The following is a 23,242-nucleotide window of genomic DNA, read 5'->3' as shown; positions in this document are numbered from 1 at the left end:
TGCTCTGATTCCTCTCCCCGTTGAATTGTGGAGCACGTGTCTGTCCTGGCCATGTAGGGGAATTGTGGGAAGGCATTCGAGGACTATCAGCACTGAGCGACTTAGCCTGCGTCCTCACCGCAAAGTGGACGCATTACCAATCAGAGCGTAAGTGGCACCTGAGCTCCACACTCCATCCAGGCCAGCTAGCCCAAGTTTCAAGCACCACCAAATTCAGGTGAAAGGGTTTTGTGTGTGGACAGAGGGGTGAGCAGTTAGGGGCATAACAGCCCAGACTAAATGCGGGAAAAACGTACCGAGTGGTAAACTGGGTAGAGTTTTTGCTGCTGCTGTGATCTGTGCTGGCTACCGCATTTCCAGGTGAAGTATAAGATGCTGACTTGACTTTGAAAGTCCTAAATACTTTGGATACCTCAAAGATTGCATCCTTTCCAGTGTGCTACTAGGGCAGTTTGGATCATCTGAGTTGCTCCAGCGAACAGCCCCTCTTAGAATCATAGAATATCAGGGTTGGAAGAGACCTCAGGAGGTCATCTAGTCCAATCCCCTGCTCAAAGCAGGACCAATTCCCAACTAAATCATCCCAGCCAGGGCTTTGTCAAGCCTGACCTTAAAAACCTCTAAGGAAGGTGTCAAGGCTGTATCCCCACTTTGAACTTTAGGGTACAAGTGTGGGGGCCTGCATGAGGACTTCTAAGCTTAACTACCAGCTTAGTTCTGGTCCGCTGCCACCATTCCCTACCCTGGGAAGCTTTTAGAAACCTCTCACCAATTCCCTGGTGAATACAGATCCAAACTCCTTGGATCTTAAAACAAGGAGAAATTGACCCTTTCCCCCTCCTTCCTTTCACCAACTCCTAGTGAATACAGATCCAAACCCCCTTGGATCTTAAAACAAGGAGAAATTGACCCTTCCCCCCTCCTTCCTTTCACCAACTCCTAGTGAATACAGATCCAAACCCCCTTGGATCTTAAAACAAGGAGAAATCAATCAGGTTCTTAAAAAGAAGGCTTTTAATTAAAGAAAAAGGTAAAAATCATCTCTGTAAAATCAGTATGGAAAATAACTTTACAGGGTAATCAAACTTAAAGAGCTCAGAGGACCCCCCCCCCCCCTCTGTCTTAGGTTCAAAGTACAGCAAACAAAGATAAACACTCTGGTAAAAGGTACATTTACAAGTTGAGAAAACAAAGTAAAACTAAGACGCCTTGCCTGGCTTTTACTTACAATTTTGAAATAAGAGAGACTTGTTTAGAAAGATGGGGAGAACCTGGATTGATGGCTGGTCCCTCTCAGTCCCAAGAGCGAACAACCCCTTAAACAAAGAGCACACACAAAAGCCTTCCCCCCCCCCCCCCAAGATTTGAAAGTATCTTGTCCCCTTATTGGTCCTTTGGGTCAGGTGTCAGCCAGGTTACCCGAGCTTCTTAACCCTTTACAGGTAAAAGGATTTGGAGTCTCTGTCCAGGAGGGATTCCACAGCACTGTACACAGGAGAGCTGCCACCCTTCCCTTTATAGTTATGACAGAAGGAGATTCCATCACCTCCCTAGGTAACCCATTCCAGTGTTTGACCACCTTCCTAGTGAAAAAGTTTTTCCTATTATCCAACCTAAACCTCCCCCACTGCAACTTGAGACCATTACTTCTTGTTCTGTCATCTGGTACCACTGAGAACAGTCTAGATCCATCCTCTTTGGAACCCCCTTTTAGGTAGTTGAAAGCAGCTATCAAATCCCCCCTCATTCTTCTCTTCTGGAGACTAAACAATCCCAGTTCCCTCAGCCTCTCCTCATAAGTCATGTGCTCCAGCCCCGTAATCATTTTTGTTGCCCTCCGCTGGACTCTTTCCAATTTTTCCACATCCTTCTTGTAGTGTGGGGCCCAAAACTGGACACAGTACTCCAGATGAGGCCTCACCAATGTCGAATAAAGGGGAATGATCACGTTCCTCGATCTGCTGGCAATGCCCCTACTTATACAGCCCAAAATGCCGTTAGCCTTCTTGGCAACAAGAGCACACTGTTGACTCATATCCAGCTTCTCGTCCACTGTGACCCCTAGGTCCTTTTCTGCAGAAATGCTGCCTAGCCATTCGGTCCCTAGTCTGTAGCAGTGCATGGGATTCTTCCGTCCTAAGTGCAGGACTCTGCACTTGTCCTTGTTGAACCTCCATCAGGTTTCTTTTGGCCCAGTCCTCTAATTTGTCTAGGTCCCTCTGTATCCTATCCCTACCCTCCAGCGTATCTACCACTCCTCCCACTTTAGTGTCATCTGCAAACTTGCTGAGAGTGCAGTCCATGCCATCCTCCAGATCATTAATGAAGATATTGAACAAAACCGGCCCCAGGACCGACCCTTGGGGCACTCCGCTTGATACCAGCTGCCAACTAGACATGGAGCCATTGATCACTACCCGTTGAGCCCGACGATCTAGCCAGCTTTCTATCCACCTTGTAGTCCATTCATCCAGCCCATACTTCTTTAACTTGCTGGCAATAATACTGTGGGAGACCGTATCAAAAGCTTTGCTAAAATCAAGGAATAACACATCCACTGCTTTCCCCTCATCCACAGAGCCAGTTATCTCCTCATAGAAGGCAATTAGGTTAGTCAGGCATGACTTGCCCTTGGTGAATCCATGCTGACTGTTCCTGATCACTTTCCTCTCTTCTAAGTGCTTCAGAATTGATTCCTTGAGGACCTGCTCCATGATTTTTCCAGGGACTGAGGTGAGGCTGACTGGCCTGTAGTTCCCCGGATCCTCCTCCTTCCCTTTTTTAAAGATGGGGACTCCATTAGCCTTTTTCCAGTCATCCGGGACCTCCCCCGATCGCCATGAGTTTTCAAAGATAATGGCCAATGGCTCTGCAGTCACATCCACCAACTCTTTTAGCACCCTTGGATGCAGCGCATCCGACCCCATGGACTTGTGCTCGTCCAGCTTTTCTAAATAGTCCTGAACCACTTCTTTCTCCACAGAGGGCTGGTCACCGTCTCCCCATACTGTGCTGCCCAGTGCAGCAGTCTGGGAGCTGACCTTGTTTGTGAAGACAGAGGCAAAAAAATCATTGAGTACATTAGCTTTTTCCACATCCTCTGTCACTAGGTTGCCTCCCTCATTCAGAAAGGGGCCCACGCTTTCCTTGACTTTCTTCTTGTTGCTAACATACCTGAAGAAACCCTTCTTGTTACTCTTAACATCTCTTGCTAGCTGCAACTCCAAGTGTGATTTGAGTTCAGGATCCTGCCTGATTTCACTCCTGATTTCACTCCTGCATGCCTAAGCAATATTTTTATACTCCTTCCTGGTCATTTGTCCAATCTTCCACTTCTTGTAAGCTTCTTTTTTGCGTTTAAGATCAGCAAGGATTTCACTGTTAAGCGAAGCTGGTCGCCTGCCATATTTACTATTCTTTCTACACATTGTAATGGTTTGTTCCTGCAACCTCAATAAGGATTCTTTAAAATACAGCCAGCTCTCCTGGACTCCTTTCCCCCTCATGTTATTCTCTCAGGGGATCCTGCCCTTCAGTTCCCTTTTCTGAAGTCCAGGGTCCGTATTCTGCTGCTCTCCTTTCTTCCTTGTGTCAGGATCCTGAACTCCACCATCTCATGGTCACGGCTTCCCAGGTCCCATCCACTTTTGCTTCCCCTACTAATTCTTCCTGGTTTGTGGGCAGCAGGTCTAGAAGAGCTCTGCCCCTAGTTAGTTCCTCCAGCATTTGCATCAGGAAATTGTCCCCTACACTTTCCAAAAACTTCCTGGATTGTCTGTGCACCGCTGTATTGCTCTCCCAGCAGATATCAGGGTGATTAAAGTCTCCCATGAGAACCAGGGCCTGCGATCTAGTAACTTCTGCTAGTTGCCTGAAGAAAGCCTCATCCCCCTGGTCTGGTGGTCTATAGCAGACTTCCACCACGACATCACCCTTGTTGCTCACACTTCTAAACTTAATCCAGAGACTCTCAGGTTTTTCTGCAGTTTCATACCGGAGCTCTGAGCAGTCATACTCCTCTCTTACATACAATGCAACTCCCCCACCTTTTCTGCCCTGCCTGTCCTTCCTGAACAGTTTATATCCATCCATGACAGTACTCTTGCTATAAATGAGACAGCACTGGTGGCAAGACATCCTCATGGCAGGGGGGTTTGGCCCTGGACTGTGCATTCCTCCCTGTGGTTTCCCTAGACCTGGATTTGGTGACATTAGGATGTGCTGCATGACTTTGCTTACTGGGGAAGTTGTGTGAGGGTACGTCTACACTACCCGCCGGATCGGCGAGTAGCGATTGATCTATTGGGGATCAATTTATCGCGTGTAGTGTAGACGCAATAAATCGATCCCCGATTGCTCTCCCGTCGACTGCTGAACTCCAGCTCGGCGAGAGGCGGAAGCAAAGTCGACGGGGGAGCCACGGCCATGGATCCTGCGCCGTGAGGACGCGACGCAAGTAATTCTAAGTCAATCTAAGATACGTCGACTTCAGCTATGCTATTCTCGTAGCTGAAGTTGCGTATCTTAGATCGATCCCCCACCCCCCAGTGTAGACCAGGTTTGAGAGTGGAGGTGGGAAGGTAGAAAGTTCTCTATGGGGTTAAGAAGGTGGTTGTTATGGTTTTGTCTTAAAAACAGTTTGTTTTCAGTGTGTGTAGTCCTGTTTAATGGATGTAAACGGACTCTTTATAAGACCGAAATTAAATATTTACTCATCTTCTTAAATGCTTCAGGAGCTCTTTTAGTTTGCGTTATTGCATTGAAGAACTGTAGTAGTTAAATGGGTTTTACTTTGGACTCATTGTTTTTGGCTCTAAATGGCAAAGATGGCTTGTAGGTCTTGTTGCTGCTGTGCCTCACCTAAATGAGAAGGAAAGGATGAAAATGCTCTGTCTGTCTGAGTATTCACAAAATAATGAAATAACGGTGAGAGTTGTGAGTTGCCAAAAACCTACTGCTCCCAAAGAGTTTTAAATCTTTTGAGTCGCTAGCACCAACCCCAGCCTTCTACACAAAGGCTTCAGTCCACTTAAGGTTTTTGACTGTGAAAGATGCTATTGATAAAAGATGGGCTCGCATCCTGGAGCAAGTGGATACCTCTTCAGAAATCAGTTTTAGATGTATAATCCTCCTGTGCTTCCTGAGCAATTATGATTTGGCTTGATCTAAGGAAAGACTCAAGGCATGAGAATTCAAGGGTAATATATTTTTTTTTTAAATTTAAAAAGTGGTGATTTTTCTTGTATCCATTGATATGATCTTTCTTTTCTGTCCAGTATCTGCTCGCAAGAAGAACCTTTTGGATTAAACTCTGCTCTCACCGTTTCACTTCGAGATTGGTTTTTGGTTTGGAAAAGGAATAAATACAGGCTTCTCTAATCCTAAAGTCAAGAAAAATGACGTTCCAAAAGTGAAGGAGCAGTGTGCAAAACTAGCTACCTATAAACAGTTTGGAATGAAAGCGCTTCTCAAAACGATGAGTGGGAAAGTTTGCAGGTGACATGCAGATTGGGGGAGTGGTAAATAATGAAGAGAAGGGGTCGCTGATTCAGAGTCATCTGGATCGCTTGCTAAGCTGGGCTCAAGCAAACAATGTGTTTTTAATACACCCAAATGCAAATGGATGCATGTAGGCTGTATTTACAAGATGGGGAACGCTCTCCTGGGAAGAAAGGACTCTGGGGTCATGGTGAATAATCAGTTGAACATGCGCTTCCAGTGCGATGCGATGGTCAAAAGGGCTAGTCCAATCCTTGGATGCACAAACAGGAAGCTTGAGTAAGAGTGGAGATATTTTTTTCTCTCTGTATCTGGCAATGGTGCTGCTGGAGTCCTGTGTCCAGTTCTGGTGTCCACAGTTCAAGAAGGAGGTTGATAAATTGGATGATATGAATGAAAAATTTTATCATGCTTGTGGAAGAGACACAAAAATGGACGTTTTAGAAACCATGCCTTATAGTGATGGACTCAATGTGGTCGGTCTATTTAGCTTAATAAAGAGAAGGTTAATGGTTGACTTGATTAGAGTCTATAAATACCTACTTGGGGGGAAATATTCATCAATGGACCTAGCAGAGAGAGGTCTAACATGACACAATGTCTGGAAGCTGAAGCTAGACAAATTCAGACTGGAAATAAGGGGTAAATTTTTAACAGTGAGAGTCATTAACCATTGAAAGACTTTACCAAGTGTTGTGGTAGATTCTCCTTCAGTAGCTATTTTTTAAATCAAGATTGGCTGATCTAAAAAAGCTCGGCTCTAGTTCCACAATATTGCTCAGGCATGCAGGAGTGAAATCAGGAAGGCCAAATCACACTTGGAGTTGCAGCTAGCAAGAGATGTTAAGAGTAACAAGAAGGGTTTCTTCAGGTATGTTAGCAACAAGAAGAAAGTCAAGGAAAGTGTGGGCCCCTTACTGAATGAGGGAGGCAACCTAGTGACCGAGGATGTGGAAAAAGCTAATGTACTCAATGATTTTTTTGCCTCTGTCTTCACAAACAAGGTCAGCTCCCAGACTGCTGCACTGGGCAGCACAATATGGGGAGAAGGTGACCAGCCCTCTGTGGAGAAAGAAGTGGTTCGGGACTATTTAGAAAAACTGGACGTGCACAAGTCCATGGGGCCAGATGCGCTGCATCCGAGGGTGCTAAAGGAGTTGGCGGATGAGATTGCAGAGCCATTAGCCATTATTTTTGAAAACTCATGGCGATCGGGGGAGGTCCCGGATGACTGGAAAAAGGCTAATGTAGTGCCCATTTTAAAAAAGGGAAGAAGGAGGCTCTGGGGAACTACAGGCCAGTCAGCCTCACCTCAGTCCCTGGAAAAATCATGGAGCAGGTCCTCAAGGAATCAATTATGAAACACTTAGAGGAGAGGAAAGTGATCAGGAATAGTCAGCATGGAGTCACCAAGGGGAAGTCGTGCCTGACTAACCTAATTGCCTTCTATGAGGAGATAACTGGCTCTGTGGATGAGGGGAAAGCAGTGGATGTTATTCCTTGACTTTAGCAAAGCTTTTGATACGGTCTCCCACAGTATTCTTGCTGCCAAGTTAAAGAAGTATGGGCTGGATGAATGGACTGTAAGGTGGATAGAAAGCTGGCTAGATCGTCGGGCTCAATGGGTAGTGATCAATGGCTCTATGTCTAGTTGGCAGCCAGTTTCAAGCGGAGTGCCCCAAGGGTCGGTCCTGGGGCCGGTTTTGTTTAATATCTTTATTAATGATCTGGAGGATGGTGTGGACTGCACTCTCAGCAAGTTTGCCGATGACACTAAACTAGGAGGCGTGGTAGATACACTAGAGGGTTGGGATCGGATACAGAGGGACCTAGACAAATTAGAGGATTGGGCCAAAAGAAACCTGATGAGGTTCAACAAGGACAAGTGCAGAGTCCTGTACCTATGACGGAAGAATCCCATGCACAGCTACAGACTAGGGACCGAATGGCTAGGTAGCAGTTCTGCAGAAAAGGACCTAGGGGTCACAGTGGACGAGAAGCTGGATATGAGTCAACAGTGTGCTCTTGTTGCCAAGAAGGCTAACGGCATTTTGGGCTGTATAAGTAGGGGCATTGCCAGCAGATCGAGGGACGTGATCGTTCCCCTTTATTCGACATTGGTGAGGCCTCATCTGGAGTACTGTGTCCAGTTTTGGGCCCCACACTACAAGAAGGATGTGGAAAAATTGGAAAGAGTCCAGCCGAGGGCAACAAAAATGATTAGGGGTCTGGAGCGCATGACTTATGAGGAGAGGCTGAGGGAACTGGGATTGTTTAGTCTCCAGAAGAGAAGAATGAGGGGGGATTTGATAGCAGCCTTCAGCTACCTGAAGGGGGGTTCCAAAGAGGATGGAACTCGGCTGTTCTCAATGGTGGCAGATGACAAAACAAGGAGCAATGGTCTCAAGTTGCAGTGGGGGAGGTTGGATATTAGGAAACACTATTTAACTAGGAGGGTGGTGAAGCACTGGAATGCGTTACCTAGGGAGGTGGTGGAGTCTCCTTCCTTGGAGGTTTTTAAGGCCCGGCTTGACAAAGCCCTGGCTGGGATGATTTAGTTGGGAATTGGTCCTGCTTTGAGCAGGGGGTTGGACTAGATGACCTCCTGAGGTCCCTTCCAACCCTGATATTCTATGATTCATAAGGAATTATTCTGGGGGAGTTCTCTGGCCTGTATTATGCAGGAGATCAGACTAGATGATCACACCTGTTCCATTGGGCCTGGGAATTTGACTCTCTAAGCTGATGAGACAAAAAAGTGAATTCCATGTCATCATCCAGGCTTCTTGTTAATAGTCTGTTTTTCATCTAGCATTAGCAGTAATACCTGAGGGGAAAAAGGGACTGTCTTCAGAAGCTAGGGCCATCCAATCAAATAGATAACTCTTTCACAACCTCCCCTGCAAAGATCATGTCAAAATCAGAAAAGACACTGGCATGTCTCACTCTAGGAAGAGCAAAAAACAAGTTCCTGACTCGGTGAAGCCCTAAAGCAGGGGTAGGCAACCTATGGCACGCGTGCCAAATTTTTCTGTGTGCTGATTTTTCAGTGGCACTCTCACTGCCCGGGTCCTGGCCACCGGTCCGGAGGGATCTGCATTTTAATTTAATTTTAAATGAAGCTTCTTAAACATTTTAAAAACCTTATTTACTTTACATACAACAATAGTTTAGTTATATATTATAGACTTATAGAAAGAGACCTTCTAAAAACATTAAAATGTATTACTGGCACGCAAAACCTTAAATTAGAGTGAATAAATGAAGACTTGGCACACCACTTCTGAAAGGTCACCGACCCCTGCCCTAAAGCATGTGCTGAAGTGCCCTGCTCAGCTGAGGCCTATGCGTGATGCACTGGTTCCCAGACCCACTAAAGACAAAGGGCACTGCAGAATCGGTTCAGAACAGTAGAGCAGTTCTTGTATTCCTTTGGTTTTAAGATGCCCAGCATGCTCCTAGTTCAGAGGCCTCGTATGTACTCTCAGTCCACGTCGGGCCTCGGTTAGAGAACGGGTAACACTTTCTGAAGTAGCATTTTTCAAAGTGACGTAGGCACTTATCTGCTTCTTAACATTTTGCCCAGTAGCTCAGCATGTGCTACGAGCTGTTGCTGCTAGAAGGAGCAATGAAGTGAAACTCCAGTGGATTCACTAAGCAGTAACTACACTGCCAGGTTCTTCAGAGTTGTATCTTTGAGGTAATGACTTCCCTTTGGAATTTCTAGTGTTTTTATCATTCTAGCCCTTTCCTGACATTCAGTGTTTCAGGGTGCTACTAGTTATGCTAGAAGAGAAGAAAATCACAGCATTTTATAACTTCTCGTGCACAGTACGATGGTTAGCCCAGTACTGAGGTTTGTACAAAAAATGAATTTTCCATCCCATTAAATCAGGCTGTTTGAGTTGTTGTTGTTTAACTCAGACCTCTGGAAACAGGTTCTGGCACTGTTGATGTCCTCAGAGTAACAGTTATGTTCTAGGGAGAAAGTAAGCGCACACCTTATGCAGCGCCTCCTGAGACATGCAGCTTCGGAGTAGCAGAGAGCTAAAGGTGGCCTCACACCTCCTTTGCACCACCTGCATTCTGGGCTTGTGCAGGGCCAAAACAGCTGTGGTGTAAGTTTGAGCAGGTCGCCATAGTGCTGGGTGCTACCAGGCTTTCTCCCTGGGGCAGCATTGGGTCATGCATGCGGCCCTACTGGGTTCATGCTGGGGGAATTCTCTCCTGACCAGCTGAGACCCCTATATGCGGATAGCGTCATATAGGGGCCAGGGTGGAGGCAAGACCCAATTAAGAATTAAGGAGCCTGATGCAGTTCACAACTAACGTTGGTGGGAATCGTTCCGCTGGGAAAAGATCAGGCCCTGGATGATTGTCCCGATGCATCAAACACGCGTGAGCTGAGAAGGCAAAGGAATAGCTTGCCCATGACCTCTCATCCCAAGGGCGCTGTAGCAGCGTCCTACCCACTTCTTGGGCTCAGCCCCAGTCAGCTGAATTAGCACAAAGTTGCAGAGCAGCAACATGGGACTCTCTCCAAAGCTCCTCAATGTTAATATGGACATAGAACATCTGCACATGTGCCTTTGGCTCCAAGGTTCTTAGTGTTTAAATTCCAGGAGGAAACTATATTCCTCAGTCAGGCAAAATGGTGCCACAGCACTTCTGTTTGGCCCAGGTGAAATGCACAAAATAAAAGGTATGGGATAGTAGCCCCCTCTGACCGAACTGTCTGTTATAATCAAAGGGCAGCTGCTTTTGATGCTAAGCTTTTAGGTTCTCCCATTACTTGTGCAGAGGTAAAGGTTCTCGTGTCCTGAGATATTGTTTATAATTGTGCTTTTATTTAGAGCTGTTCCAAAATCTACACTTTGTTTTAAAAACATAAATCTCCTCCGGTGCTTCTGACTGATTGTGAAAATCATTTTCATGGTGTGTCCAGCGTACCTGATGCTGGGGGGGCCTGCTGCAGTTAGCAGACAGCTTAGCAGCAGACGACCTCTGTTCTTCGGACAGCGTGAGGAGTATACTTTGTCAGCAGGGCACTAGTTAAGTGTGGACATGGAAAGCTAATGGCCTTCTTCAGCCTGGGCTGTACTGGCAGATCCTGCAAAGGGGTGGGGAGGATCAGCTAGTGACTATCAAGGTATGTTGGAGGGTGGACTAAGGAGTATTGCCCTCCTAGCTCAAATTTAGGGTCACCTCTGCCCCTGTCCAAAGGTGGAGAGAGAGAGAGAGAGAGAGAGATGTATTCTCCAGTACCCAAAGCATGGCTTGTCTCCAACCCCGTCGCTTCCCCCTGGTCTCGGCCACAGGGCAATTGGGTGTGTTCAATACAAAAGTCCATAGTGCCCCAAAAATTGAAAGCTTGGGCAGGGTAGAACTGAAGTGATGATACTATAAAGTGGGGAGGGATGCTGTGCTGGGGGGCAGGAGGAGGGGAAAGGGTGTGGGCTTGGGGCCATATCAAGCTGGGTTTCCTGTTGCATAACTTGGGTCTGGCATGCTGAATGGGACACGTGGCCTCATTGATAACATCTGCTCCACTCCTGGCTACTGATGTCTTGGAAATAAGTGCTTACCTAAGCAGAAGTGTCACATGACACTAGGGGGCTGCAGGTTTCTAATCTGGGGGGTGGGGGGGAAGTGTTTTGTGAACTCACATTCCAGCTGTCTGGCTAGAGGTCCTGGCCCTAGAGAAATCCAGTGTACAAAGCAGAGTAATGTCCCCCTTCCTTCCTGGATTGTTCTCAAAGGCAGTGGGTAGCTTTTCTGTCATAGCTTTACTTTAGATCACTCCTTTATGATAGCATCCCTTTAGAGCTCTGGGTTTTCTAATAGTGAAAATTCCTGTACCACCATCACCTTCCCTGCTAGCTACCTTTATTTATGGCACTACAGAAAGGTGGGATGCGGACTAATATGTAGTAGTGTTCTCCAATGCGCCACGATGCTTCGAACCTCTAGAGTGTTTTGCAACTTCAACGGCATCAGGAGTCATTAATAAAAAATATATATTCTGCATTTCGATAACTACTTCCATCTGGGGCTGGCAGGGCGGTTGGCAGCCCCTAATTCATTCTGGATTACCACTCCCCTGGGGCATGGGTAAGAAGCATTTACCCCACTTCACAAAAGGGGAAAGGAAGGCACCGAGGGATGGGTTTGAGTTCACTACGACCACCCAGCAAGTTGGTGTCAGAGCCATGAGCAGGACACCAGGGATCCACCAGGACAACAGGTCAACTGAGTTGCAAACTTCATCACTTCTCTCACACCAAGTGCATCTTCCCAGTCTCTAGGCAGGATGCCAGCTGCATCGCTGACCACATGAGCCGATGGAGAATCAGGCCCATGGCTTTCTCACCCTCTGCAATCAACGCGGTCTCCTCTGGGGATACCGATGGATTTTCCATAAACTGAAATGAGGCTTGCGTGCGGAGGAGAGTCAGTAAATTAATCTGAGGGGAGGAGGTGAGATTTGCATGATTCTGCAAACACCATTGTGTGCAGCGCATGTGTCGCTCAATAGCAGCCAAAGCTTTGTACTGAATTCCCCTCTGGGCGATCCACTCCTCTCTTGCCCAGATGCTATTTTCCATGATTAGAGGATTGGAAATGGGATTCTGCCTTTCTGAGCTGGGATGCAAATACTGTGTCTCCTAGATGTCTTTTAAATGTGTTTTCGTTGGCACTGCTTTGAAATATCATTTGAATCTCAAACCCCGTTCTGTGCTGCACTGCATGCTAGTCTCTTGTAGCAGGGTTGAAAGGAGCTCTGAGGTTAATGAATACTTTGATGAACATTGTCAATGTAGTGCTTTAAAGTAGTGGCAATAATAGTACAGCCATGATTAGACTGCAGATTTATCCTGATGTCAGTGGAAACCAGAATATTTTGGGTGTATTTTAAGAGATGAATCTGTGTGTTTTGCTATCTCGTATTGGGGTCGGGGGGAGGCGGCAAGTGTAGCTACAAAAGCCTGATTCAGGATTAAGGTCTATTGTGACCCTGCTAATCCCATCTGGACCAGTAATCGCTTTGAAAGCAAATGTATCTGTGATTTAATTGTATGTGTTTTTGCAGCAAAGGGGATGAGCTGTCCAAAGACCAGAGATGATCTGCAGCATTTGCTTTTATTATTGCAGTTGCTCTTGCTGTCCTGAACGGTCCCTGCCGCATTGTGGCCTTTGCGGGGGGGGGGGGGGGGGTGTGGGGGTGTGGTGGTACTAATGGACTCTTTCTGATGTAGATGCACGAGGATGAAACATTGCTCGGCTGCTGTGAACATGTCCTGCCCTGACAAACCCCCGGGTGCCTCTCCTGGTTTTTCACCTCTCTCAATCCAGTATCTCACACTTGACCTGCTAGTGCTGTGGTTCTGCAATCTTCCATTAAGCTCTTATAGACTCTCCACTCTTCTGGCCCCTTGCTCATTCGTGCCCAGTCTCGCCTGCAGACCACCCCCCACGCCGGCCCTCGCTGTTCTGTCCTGCTCAGCAACAGTCAACAGGCTCCACTTGGCCCTCCTCGTGCTAGGGAATAAAGCAAGGAAGCTCCCTGTAGTGCTGCAGCATAAGGGTTACCTATGAGCCAAAGGCCTGATTCTCCACTGCCTTGCAGCACGGCTCATTGTTCCCCCATGCATAATGCATGTAAAACTCAGCCCTTCCGATCTGGTGGCATCGTGCACCAGCTGTGCTCCCACGGCTCCCATGCGAATGACGATGTGAGGCAGAGGACAATGGTCATGTAGAGAGAGCAGAGCCTGTTGGGATTCAGCCCCAGGGATAGCCTTCATTGGCTGGGAATTTCCAGCCATATTTACTGGGGTGAAGCAGTACCAAGGCTCAGCCCTGATGGACCCTGGCCTGGTTTTAGTGCTGGACAGACTCTGGACACTAGAATTCTTGTTCTTTTCTCCTTTTTAACCTATCAAGTTCTTTTGCTTATTGCATCATTCACTTCAGCATTCTGCAGAAGGGGCAAGGTGGGGCGGGAGGTTGGTCCCATAATCCCCTTCTCACTCCTCAACCCATCACCCCATCCACTTGGATTGTGGCTGCTTTTCTCTGTCACAGCCATCCTCCCTTCTCCAAGCCCCTTCTGCTAACGCTAAGTCTTCGGTTGGCTTTACTTTCCTGCAGTGGTCTGGCTTCACTTTCAGCCATGTTTGCATCAGGGGCACATGAATAGCACCCTCAGTACAACAGCACATTTGTGCTGACTTTTTATCTATTTTACTCTGTCCCCACACTTTCCACTTTTGGTGCCTTTTTGTATCTACAACTCATAGCAACATCCTAGCTGTAGTGGGAGGGTGAAACTGCCCCTGGGTAAGGGACAGCTGGGGTTTTAGCACCATGAGAGGCAATCTAGGGCTGGGGGATAAGTACCTGAGCTGGGTGTTTCTGCTAAAATGATCAGAGGTGACATGAGCGACATGGATATTCCAATCATCTGTAGGTTTCAGAGTTAATCCACTGAGATGAATTGGGGCTGTTCACACCTCTCAGATACATGTTGCTTCGGGTTGCTCCTAAGACTTGGTGGCATCCGTTTACTCTTAGTTCAGCTGGAAAAGTGGAAGGCTCGAAACAGCCAGAAAAGCTGAGATTCTGTGGCATGATCCTGCAAAAAAGGGGGGGTCCTTCCATGAATTCTGTGGACTCTCAAACGCACAAAACCCTGATTGTAATACGCCTCTTATTTAAAAACTGTTTTAAGATCTGCAGTTGCAAGCAGTTTCGCAGGCGCCTTAAAACAAGTATTGTAATTGTGGCTGTCTGTAACAGAATCATTTACTAATTTTCATTCATTGATCTGTAAGCACCCATGGGTGTGCACACTGGGGTGAATGTGTACAATATATAACTGGTCCCTGTGCCAAACCAGACAGCATTTTCCCAGCCTGACTTTTAGAGACATAAATCAATTCTATTTTGACTGCTTACAGATAAGTTGGCATAGTAAAAAGAGGGGACTGTTTCTTTCAATATTTCATGAATTTGGTTATTCATGAATACGGCTTTATGATAACTTCTCTGTAAATGAGTTTTTGGGTAATTCCCAGAGTCTGTGTGTCTCCTTTATTTAACCCACACTGCTTGTGGCTTGCCATTAGATTTAACTATCCATTCAAATGATTAAAGCATAAAGAGGCAGTAGCCTTTTGCCTCCTCAAGGCATCTTTTCTCCTGAACATCCCGGCCATGGCTTGCTTGGAGAAGAGATCAGAGTGGCTTGCTGCAATGTTTGCTAAGTACTGGGTAGTTTCTGTGTTTGTACATATGTAATTAACTCAGATTGTCTAGGAAACACAGCAAAATGCTAGTGTTCAAGTGCAATTAGTGACTCAGCCTTGCCACTGCAAAGCCAGGCTTCCTTCCTTCCTAGCTGATTTGTAGCATTGAGGAGCCGGAGAGTCGGAGCCCCTGGTAATGATCCGGCCGTTGGGCCCTGAAATGGTGGGATTGCTGAGCCTGAAAGGGCTAAGCAGCTGGGCTGCCTCTGCTGCAAGGGACTCTGGGGACATCTCTAAAGAGAGCCCGCCCCCCACTCCACACACACACCACGCGCCCCAGGCTCTGAGTGCGCCCCCTAGCTCTGTGACAGGCACAGTGTGCCTGAGGAAGGGGTGGGCTGCAAGAGGGGGTGTTCTCCTTGCAGCAGCTGCTGCTTGAACTAGGGCACTCTTGCTTCGGATGCCGAGGTCCCGTGTTTGCTGCCTGAGAGGACCAATCCAGGGTTCGGTGCACAGAGGTGATTATGCAGAGAGCGCTTTCACAGCTGAGAGCGTAGGCATGTTTGATAGTTAACTATACTACAGTTCACACTTGTTCAGTGTACTGACTTTGCGCTTGAACCGTTGTTCGGCAGTTTCCAGGAGAGGGACGGGAGGCGAAAACGCTGGTTCCAGTCCCCGTCAGGACGGTCTTAAATATTCCTCGGGAAATGATGGCACTGACCCAATTGGCTTGATACAACAGTGTCACTCCAGAGTTCGGCCCATCACTGCAGGATACGCCCGTATATTTCTGTGGCTCATCGCTCTCCTAACTGAGCAGTTTATAACACTTATAAAGTTTTATACCCCTTAATCTCTTACCTTGTTTGCTTAACATGAGAGTTTATTACTTCCGTTGTTGATACGGGAATACAGTGAGAGCTCTGGTTAGAAGAGCTAACGTAATTCCACAGCCATAACTTGATTGCAGTCCTCCTTCCCTCTGTCTCTGCTTACCAGAGAGCAAGACAATGCAAGTGCTCTGTAGCTGCTTTCTAGAGGGTTCATTTCAAAAGGCAGGCAGGAGGGGAGATTATCAGGGGAGCAGGATAGACTCTCTTAGGTGATAAATATGTGGGCCTCTGGGAACTTCGTCCTGAGAGATTTGGTAGTTTAAAGCCTAGGAACTAGACATTGCTTTTCTCTCTCCTAGGGTGCTGTTCTCTATGGTGTCGGCAGTATGATTTCCTCCTCGGGATGGTGTTATGGGGGTTGAATGGCAATTTGAGGAAGTATTTTATCGCTTGTAGCACATTCACATACAAGCATGTTTAAAATTAAAATGCTGCTGGGGGATTTTATCCACTTCGCCTCCCTTTCAGTCTGTGCGCATTCCCAGGATTGTTGTGTTGTATTTGGATTCACAGTAATGTTGAGCTGAGATCCCTGTTAAAGTTCTTTGACATGTTCTGCATGTCGTTGGGTAACTCTGGAATCACAGCCTTCACTCGGCCTGTCTCGAGACACTTACCTTTTCTCTCTCAAGAACAGAGGGTACCCAATGAATCTGAAAGGCAACAAACTTTAAAACTGAGCAAAGGAAATGAATGTTTACACAACCAGTGGAACTCATTGCCACAAGATGTCCCTGAGGCCAAGGGCTTAGGAGATAAAGAATGATTAGACACTGGTGGATGTTCTCATCTACCGTTAATTGTTTTTTTAAATCCTATGTAAATAAGGGATATAAACTCTCATACTTCAGAGCACAAATCAGTCACTAACTGCCTGAAGCGAAGATGAAATTTTCCCCATAGGTAGGTAATTGCCCATGAATGGGTTATTGCGTAATCTCTGAAACATCTGGTACTGGCCAGTTTAGCAGCCAGCATGCTGGACTAGATGGAGCATAGGTTTGATTCAGGCTGGCATTTCTATGTTCAATAAGGACAAATGCAAAAATAACAGGAGTACTTGTGGCACCTTAGAGACTAACAAATTTATTAGAGCATAAGCTTTCGTGGGCTACAACCCACTTCTTCGTTATGCATCCGAAGAAGTGGGTTGTAGCCCACGAAAGCTTATGCTCTAATAAATTTGTTAGTCTCTAAGGTGCCACAAGTACTCCTGTTATTTTTGCAGATACAGACTAACACGGCTGCTACTCTGAAACCTGACAAATGCAAAGTACTCCAGTTAGGAAGGAACAATCAGTTGTACACATACAAAATGGGAAATGACTGCCTAGGAAGGAGTACTGCAGAAAGGGATCTGGGGTCATAGTGGATCACAAGCTAAATATGAGTCAATAGTGTAATGCTGTTGCAAAAAAATAAACATCATTCTGGGATGTATTAGCAGGAGCGTTGTAAGCAAAACACAAGCAGTAATTCTTCTGCTCTGCTCTGTGCTGATTAGGCCTCAACTGGAGTATTGTGTCCAGTTCTGGGCACCCCACTTCAGGAAAGATGTGGACAAATTGGAGAAAGTCCAGAGAAGAGCAACAGAAATGATTAAAGGTCTAGAAAACATGACCTATGAGGGAAGACTGAAAAAATTGGGTTTGTTTTAGTCTGGAGAAGAGAAGACTGAGAGGAGACATGATAACAGTTTTCAAGTATGTAAAAGTTTGTTAGAAGGAGGAGGGAGGTAAATTGTTCTCAACCGCTGAGGATAGGACAAGAAGCAGTGGGCTTAAATTGCAGCAAGGGCGGTTTAGGTTGGACATTAGGAAAAACTTCCTAACTATCAGAGTGGTTAAGCACTGGAATAAATTGCCTAGGGAGGTTGTGGAATCTCCATCATTGGAGATTAAGAGCAGGTTAGACAAACACCTGTCAGGGATGGTCTGATAATACTTAATCCTGCCATGAGTGCAGGGGACTCGACTAGATGACCTCTCGTAGGACTAGAAGTGACCTCAATTCTGTGATTCTATGTTGTTAATTACTGTTTAAGCCCTTAATTTCCTAGGCCAGTTGAAAGTCATGGGTAAGAGTCCTACCTGGCACTTGCAGGTCTGTTTTTGCAGGTTGCATCCCTTTTTGCTCAGTCTTATGCAAAACCAGGCTGTGGTCACATGGTGGTGTGAGTCTTTAATTTCACTGGAATTCTGGATTCATTCAATGTCAGTCATTTACTGGTCAAAGAATTGGCTAGGTAGGAGAGGCAGAAAACTTCCCACTCCAGGTTCCCTAGTTGAAGCGACCACAGGGAAGGGTTTGCAGAAATCGCAGCTTTTAAATCAATAAACTCTCCTCTTTTAAGAGTTTACAAACTAATGAACTGAAAGTTGGAGTGTGCAGGACGAAAGTCACGTAACGTGAGCCAGAGTCCTCAGCAGAATGACTGCTTCCTTCACACCACCTAAATCTCTGACCTGCCCAGGCAGCTGGGTGGCACTGGCATCAGATCTAGGCCTCGCCTTCTCGGGGCTGGCAGATGTTCTGGTTATTAACAAGTACCTGGGTTCATTTATTCTTTGCATCCTCTTTTTCTCTGTATTGAAAGCCATGTTGGTTCTTCTCTGGTCACTATACCCTAACGTATTTTGACCATATTGAGTTAATTATCTTTATTACATGCTGCTATTTTTCTCAGTTCTTAAACTGCATCATGGAGCTAATTATTTAGTGCGTTTGCCTAGAAGATCTGGCTAGAACACCCAGCCCTACCTCTAACATCAAGGCAGAGTGCTTTATCCACTTAATGAGAGAATTCTTCCTGCAGGTCCAGTGACCGTATTTCACCACCTGTCGTATGGGGGAGGGGAGTTAATGATTGATTCAAGAGATTTCCCTGTGCACGTAGACGAGGTTGTTTAACCAGCCATGAAGCCAGAAAGGGGAACGCAAGACTTGCCTTGCTACTGGGTTTCAGAGAAGGGGAGATTGAGTTGGATTTTGGTAGGGAGGGCCTTGGCTTCCTTCTCTCACAGGCTTTATCACCTCCGTGTTTGAGAGCAAGGAATGAAGTGCTGCTGTCATTGTAGTAATGAGTTGTCCCTGTTCTCAGCTGTTGCTGGGCCAGAGTGGCAGGAGAACACTGTTGGTGGCTGCTAGAAGATGAAACCCTGGGACTGTACCTGACCTTTGCTTGGTTTGCTCTGTCTTCTCTCAGGCCTTGCTGAAAATGGACTGCCAGGGGCTGGTCGTGAGGCTCATTCAGGACTTTGTGCTCCTGACCACAGCCGTGGAAGTGGCTCAGCGCTGGAGGGAGCTGGCAGAGAAGCTAGCCAAGGTCTCCAAACAACAGATGGACGCCTACGAAGCCCCCCACCGAGACAGGAATGGAGCGGTAGACAGTGAGGTGAGACTAGATTTGACAATCCCTTAAAGCGTGACGCATTGTGCAATGGTCTGGAAGCAAACACTTGAGGGCTGATTTCGGCTGCCTTTTGGGTTTTTTGGCTGAGGTGTCAGCAAATAAGAGCGCTTCTTTGGCGATGGCAAGCCAGAGCAAGGTTCCTTCCCATCGGGAGATGTGAGTGCCTGAAAATGGCCCCTAGAGGAGAAGCTCCATTGATCTTTGAGTTTGAGAAGCTGCCTGCAGGGGGAGCGAGTGTTTCATCATTTTCACAATTGTCCAATTTTCCCTTTCTGAAAGGGGGACAAATCAGTGTGTTCCTGCTGACGGCTCGTGATTGACACTTTTCCACCCCGCACACACATCTACCTCTATGGGAGTGGAGCAATGAGCCTGCCAGTGTAGGCTCGGTACTCACATCTCATGGGGGTGGTTTTGGTTTGGGGTGGGCTGGACACTGGTCAGTTTCAATCATCTCTCTGCTGTTCCTTTAAAAATAAGTAGCACCTCTCAATGACTGACTGAAATCCTGGGGCCCTTTCAGTTTGAATAACTGTTTGTCCCACCCTCTGATACTGCCCCCTGGCTTCAGTTGAGGTTTTTCCCCAAACCAGTGGCTCTTGTGGGGTTCATTGTTCATGTTCTGTTAGGGGAAATAGGGACCAGTGCTCTGGGCTGAGATCTGACCACTGCAGGGCTCCAGCAGTCGTTCTCTTCCCCATGGGTCCAGCTTTGCACAGCGTAGCTGGGCATGCTACAGGGTTGTGGCAACAGGGTCGCCTTGCTATGAAGCATCAGGAGCTGATGAGCGAACAGCCCGAATCTGGACCTGATTCAGCAAAGCGCATGCTTGAGCCTCACTGAAATTGATGGCATTTAAACTAGGGCTGTCGATTAATCACAGTTAACTCACGCGATTAACTCAAAAAAATGGATCGCCATTTTAATCGCACTGTTAAACAATAGAATACAAAGTATACAGTGCTCGCTTTATATTATTATTATTACAAATATTTGCACTGTAAAAATGATAAAAGATAGTATTTTTCAGTTCATTTCATACATAGTGCAATCTCTTTGTCGTGAAAGTGCAACTTACAAATGTAGATTTTTTTTTTGTTACATAACTGCACTCAAAAACAAAACAATGCAAAACTTTACAGCCTACAAGTCCACTCAGTCCTACTTCTTGTTCAGCCAATCGCTCAGACAAACAAGTTTGTTTACATTTACGGGACATAATGCTGCCTGCTTCTTATTTACAATGTCACCTGAAAGTGAGAACAGGTGTTCACATGGCACTTTTGTAGCCAGCATTGCAAGGTATTTATGTGCCAGATATGCTAAACATTCATACGTCCCTTCATGCTTTGGCCACCATTCCAGAGGACATGCTTCCATGCTGATGATGCTCATTACAAAAATAATGTGTTAATTAAATTTGTGACTGAACTCCTTGGGGGAGAATTGTATGTCCCCTGCTCTGTTTTACTCGCATTCTGCCATATATTTCCTGTTATAGCAGTCTCAGATGATGACTCCGCACATCTTCATTTTAAGAACACTTTCACTGCAGATTTCACAAAAGGCAAAGAAGGTACCAAGGTGAGATTTCTAAAGATAGCTACAGTGCTTGACCCAAGGTTTAAGAATCAGAAGTGCCTTCCAAAATCTGAGGGGGACGAGGTGTGGAGCATGCTTTCAGAAGTCTTAAAAGAGCAGCACTCCAGTGCTGAAACTACAGAACACGAACCAGATGATGAAAGAGAACATGCGTCGGTCTGCACTATTTGGATCGTTATCTAGCAGAACCCCTTATTAGCATGGATGCATGCCCTCTAGAATGGTGGTTGAAGTATGAAGGGACATATGAATCTTTAGCAAATCTGGCATGTAAATATCTTATGATGCCGGCTACAACAGTGCCATGCGAACACGTGTTCTCACTTTCAGGTGACATTGTAAACAAGAAGTGGGCAGCATTATCTCCTCCAAATGTAAACAAACTTGTTTGTCTGAGTGACTGACTGAACAAGAAGTGGGACTGAGTGGACTTTTGTAGGCTCTAAAGTTTTACATTGTTTTATTTTTGAATGCAGTTATTTCATGTATATAATTCTACATTTGTAAGTTCAACTTTCATGATAAAGAGATTGTATTGCAGTACGTGTATGAGGTAAATTCTTTTGTTTTTATAGCACAAATATTTGTAATCAAAAATAAATATAAAGTGAGCACTGTACACTGTGTTCTCTGTTGTAATTGAAATCAATATATTTGAAAATGTAGAAAACATCCAAAAATATTTAAATAAATGGTATTCTAATATTAACAGTGTGATTAATCACTTTAATTGCTTGACAGCCCTAATTTAAACACTTGCTCGAAGCTGAACGTGTGCAAGTCCCTTGCTGAATATGTAGGGCCCTATCAAATTCACAGCTATGAAAAACGCGTCACAGACCGTGAAATCTGGTCTTTTGCGTGTTTTTTACCCTATGCTTTACAGATTTCACGGGGGAGACCAGCGTTTCTCAAATTGGGAGCTCTGACCCAAAAGGGGGTTGCAAAGGGTCACAAGGTTATTGGGGGGGAGGGGAAAGAGAGCGGTATTGCCACCCTTCTGCGCTGCTGCCTTCTGAACTGGGTGGCCAGAGAGTGGCGGCTGCTGACTGAGGGCCCAGCTCTGCAGGCAGCAGCGCAGAAGGAAGGGTGGCAATACCATACCATGCCATGCCATCCTTACTTCTACGTTGCTGCTGGCAGTGGCTCTGCCTTCAGAGCTGGGCTCCCGGCCTGCACCCACTGCTCTCCAGCTGTCCAGCTCTGAAGGCAGCACCACACCACCAGCAGTGCAGAAGTAAGGGTAGCAGTACCGTAACCCCCCCTACACTAACCTTGCAACCTCCCCCACCCCACAACTCATTTTAGGGTCAGGACCCCTACAATTACAACCTGGTGAAATTTCAGATTTAAATAGCTGAAATCATGAAATTTACAACTTTTAAAATCCCATGACTGTGAAATTGACCAAAATGGACCATGAATTTGGTAAGGCCCTATGAATAGGGATGGACGCAAGCACTTTGCTGAAGTGGAGCCTGAATGGGCAGATATCGCTCCAGTGTTGTGTGTTCTCCAAAGCATTCAGTTGGACCAGAGCCTGTTCTGGTATTAGAGTAGCAGCTGTGTTAGTCTGTATCCGCAAAAAGAACAGGAGTACTTGTGGCACCTTAGAGACTAACAAATTTATTAGAGTATAAGCTTTCGTGGGCTACAGCCCACTTCTTTGGATGCATATAGAATGGAACATATATTGAGGAGATATATATACACACGTGTGTGTGTGTATATATATCTCTCTTCAATATATGTTCCATTCTATATGCATCCGAAGAAATGGGCTGTAGCCCACGAAAGCTTATACTCTAATAAATTTGTTAGTCTCTAAGGTGCCACAAGTACTCCTGTTCTTTTTGTTCTAGTATTGCCATTCCTGTGCCCCAAAGCAGCCACAGAAATTCCCAGCAAACGACTACGTTTCTGTAGCAGAGCAGTGTCTAGTCTACCTAACAAGAACAGATCTCTCAATTCTGTTTGTTTGTTTTCTCTTTTTGCCTCTCCGGCATGGAACACAGGCCATGTGGAAACCAGCCTACGACTTTCTGCTAACCTGGAGCAATCAGATTGGAGATAGCTACCGAGATGTCATCCAGGAGCTGCACATAGGGCTGGATAAGATGAAGAACCCCATCACCAAGCGCTGGAAACATCTAACAGGAACCCTGATCCTAGTCAATTCCTTGGACATACTCCGTGCAGCCGCCTTTAGCCCTCCAGACCATGAAGATTTTGCTATCTGATGGCGGGGACTCCTGACGTGTGTAACTCTTCCTGGTTTTAGCAGAGGATAAAAAACAGGCAGGAGCTGACAAAAGGCCAAAGTTTGAACGTTTGCTCTGGGACTGGAATTGCACAGTGAAGCGGGACTTCTTTTGAGTGTTCTCCCTCATGTAGAAAGAGTCCAGAAGAGCTGGGTTTTCTCTGCTGAGGGGTTGATACCAGTTACACAACTTTCTATTTGTAAAGTTTAACAGTGGGTGGGGGAGAACCCAACACGTTTTTTTTTTAAGACATTTGCAAATAAATATCTAATTTTTTAATGAGCAGCAAAAGTTGAAACCACTTTGATGGGAGAGTTGTTGCAT

General features: G+C 46.1%; 1 protein-coding gene across 1 annotated transcript in view; it reads left to right on the top strand.

Moving 5' to 3' along the window:
- Positions 1-22,897, top strand: part of SH3BP4 (SH3 domain binding protein 4) — a 51,911-nt gene extending 29,014 nt beyond the window's left edge. The window contains exons 3-4 of the mRNA XM_065413719.1: positions 18,849-19,037; positions 22,673-22,897. Of these exons, the coding sequence (XP_065269791.1) occupies positions 18,849-19,037; positions 22,673-22,897 (414 nt within the window). The remainder of the gene's footprint in view (positions 1-18,848; positions 19,038-22,672) is intronic.
- The last annotated feature ends 345 nt before the right edge of the window (positions 22,898-23,242 follow it).

This window comes from Emys orbicularis, chromosome 11 (genome assembly GCF_028017835.1).
Source record: "Emys orbicularis isolate rEmyOrb1 chromosome 11, rEmyOrb1.hap1, whole genome shotgun sequence".
Classification (NCBI taxonomy): Eukaryota; Metazoa; Chordata; order Testudines; family Emydidae; genus Emys; species Emys orbicularis.
The sequence above is the reverse complement of the archived record's forward strand: the minus strand, read 5'-3'. Positions and strand labels throughout refer to the sequence as shown.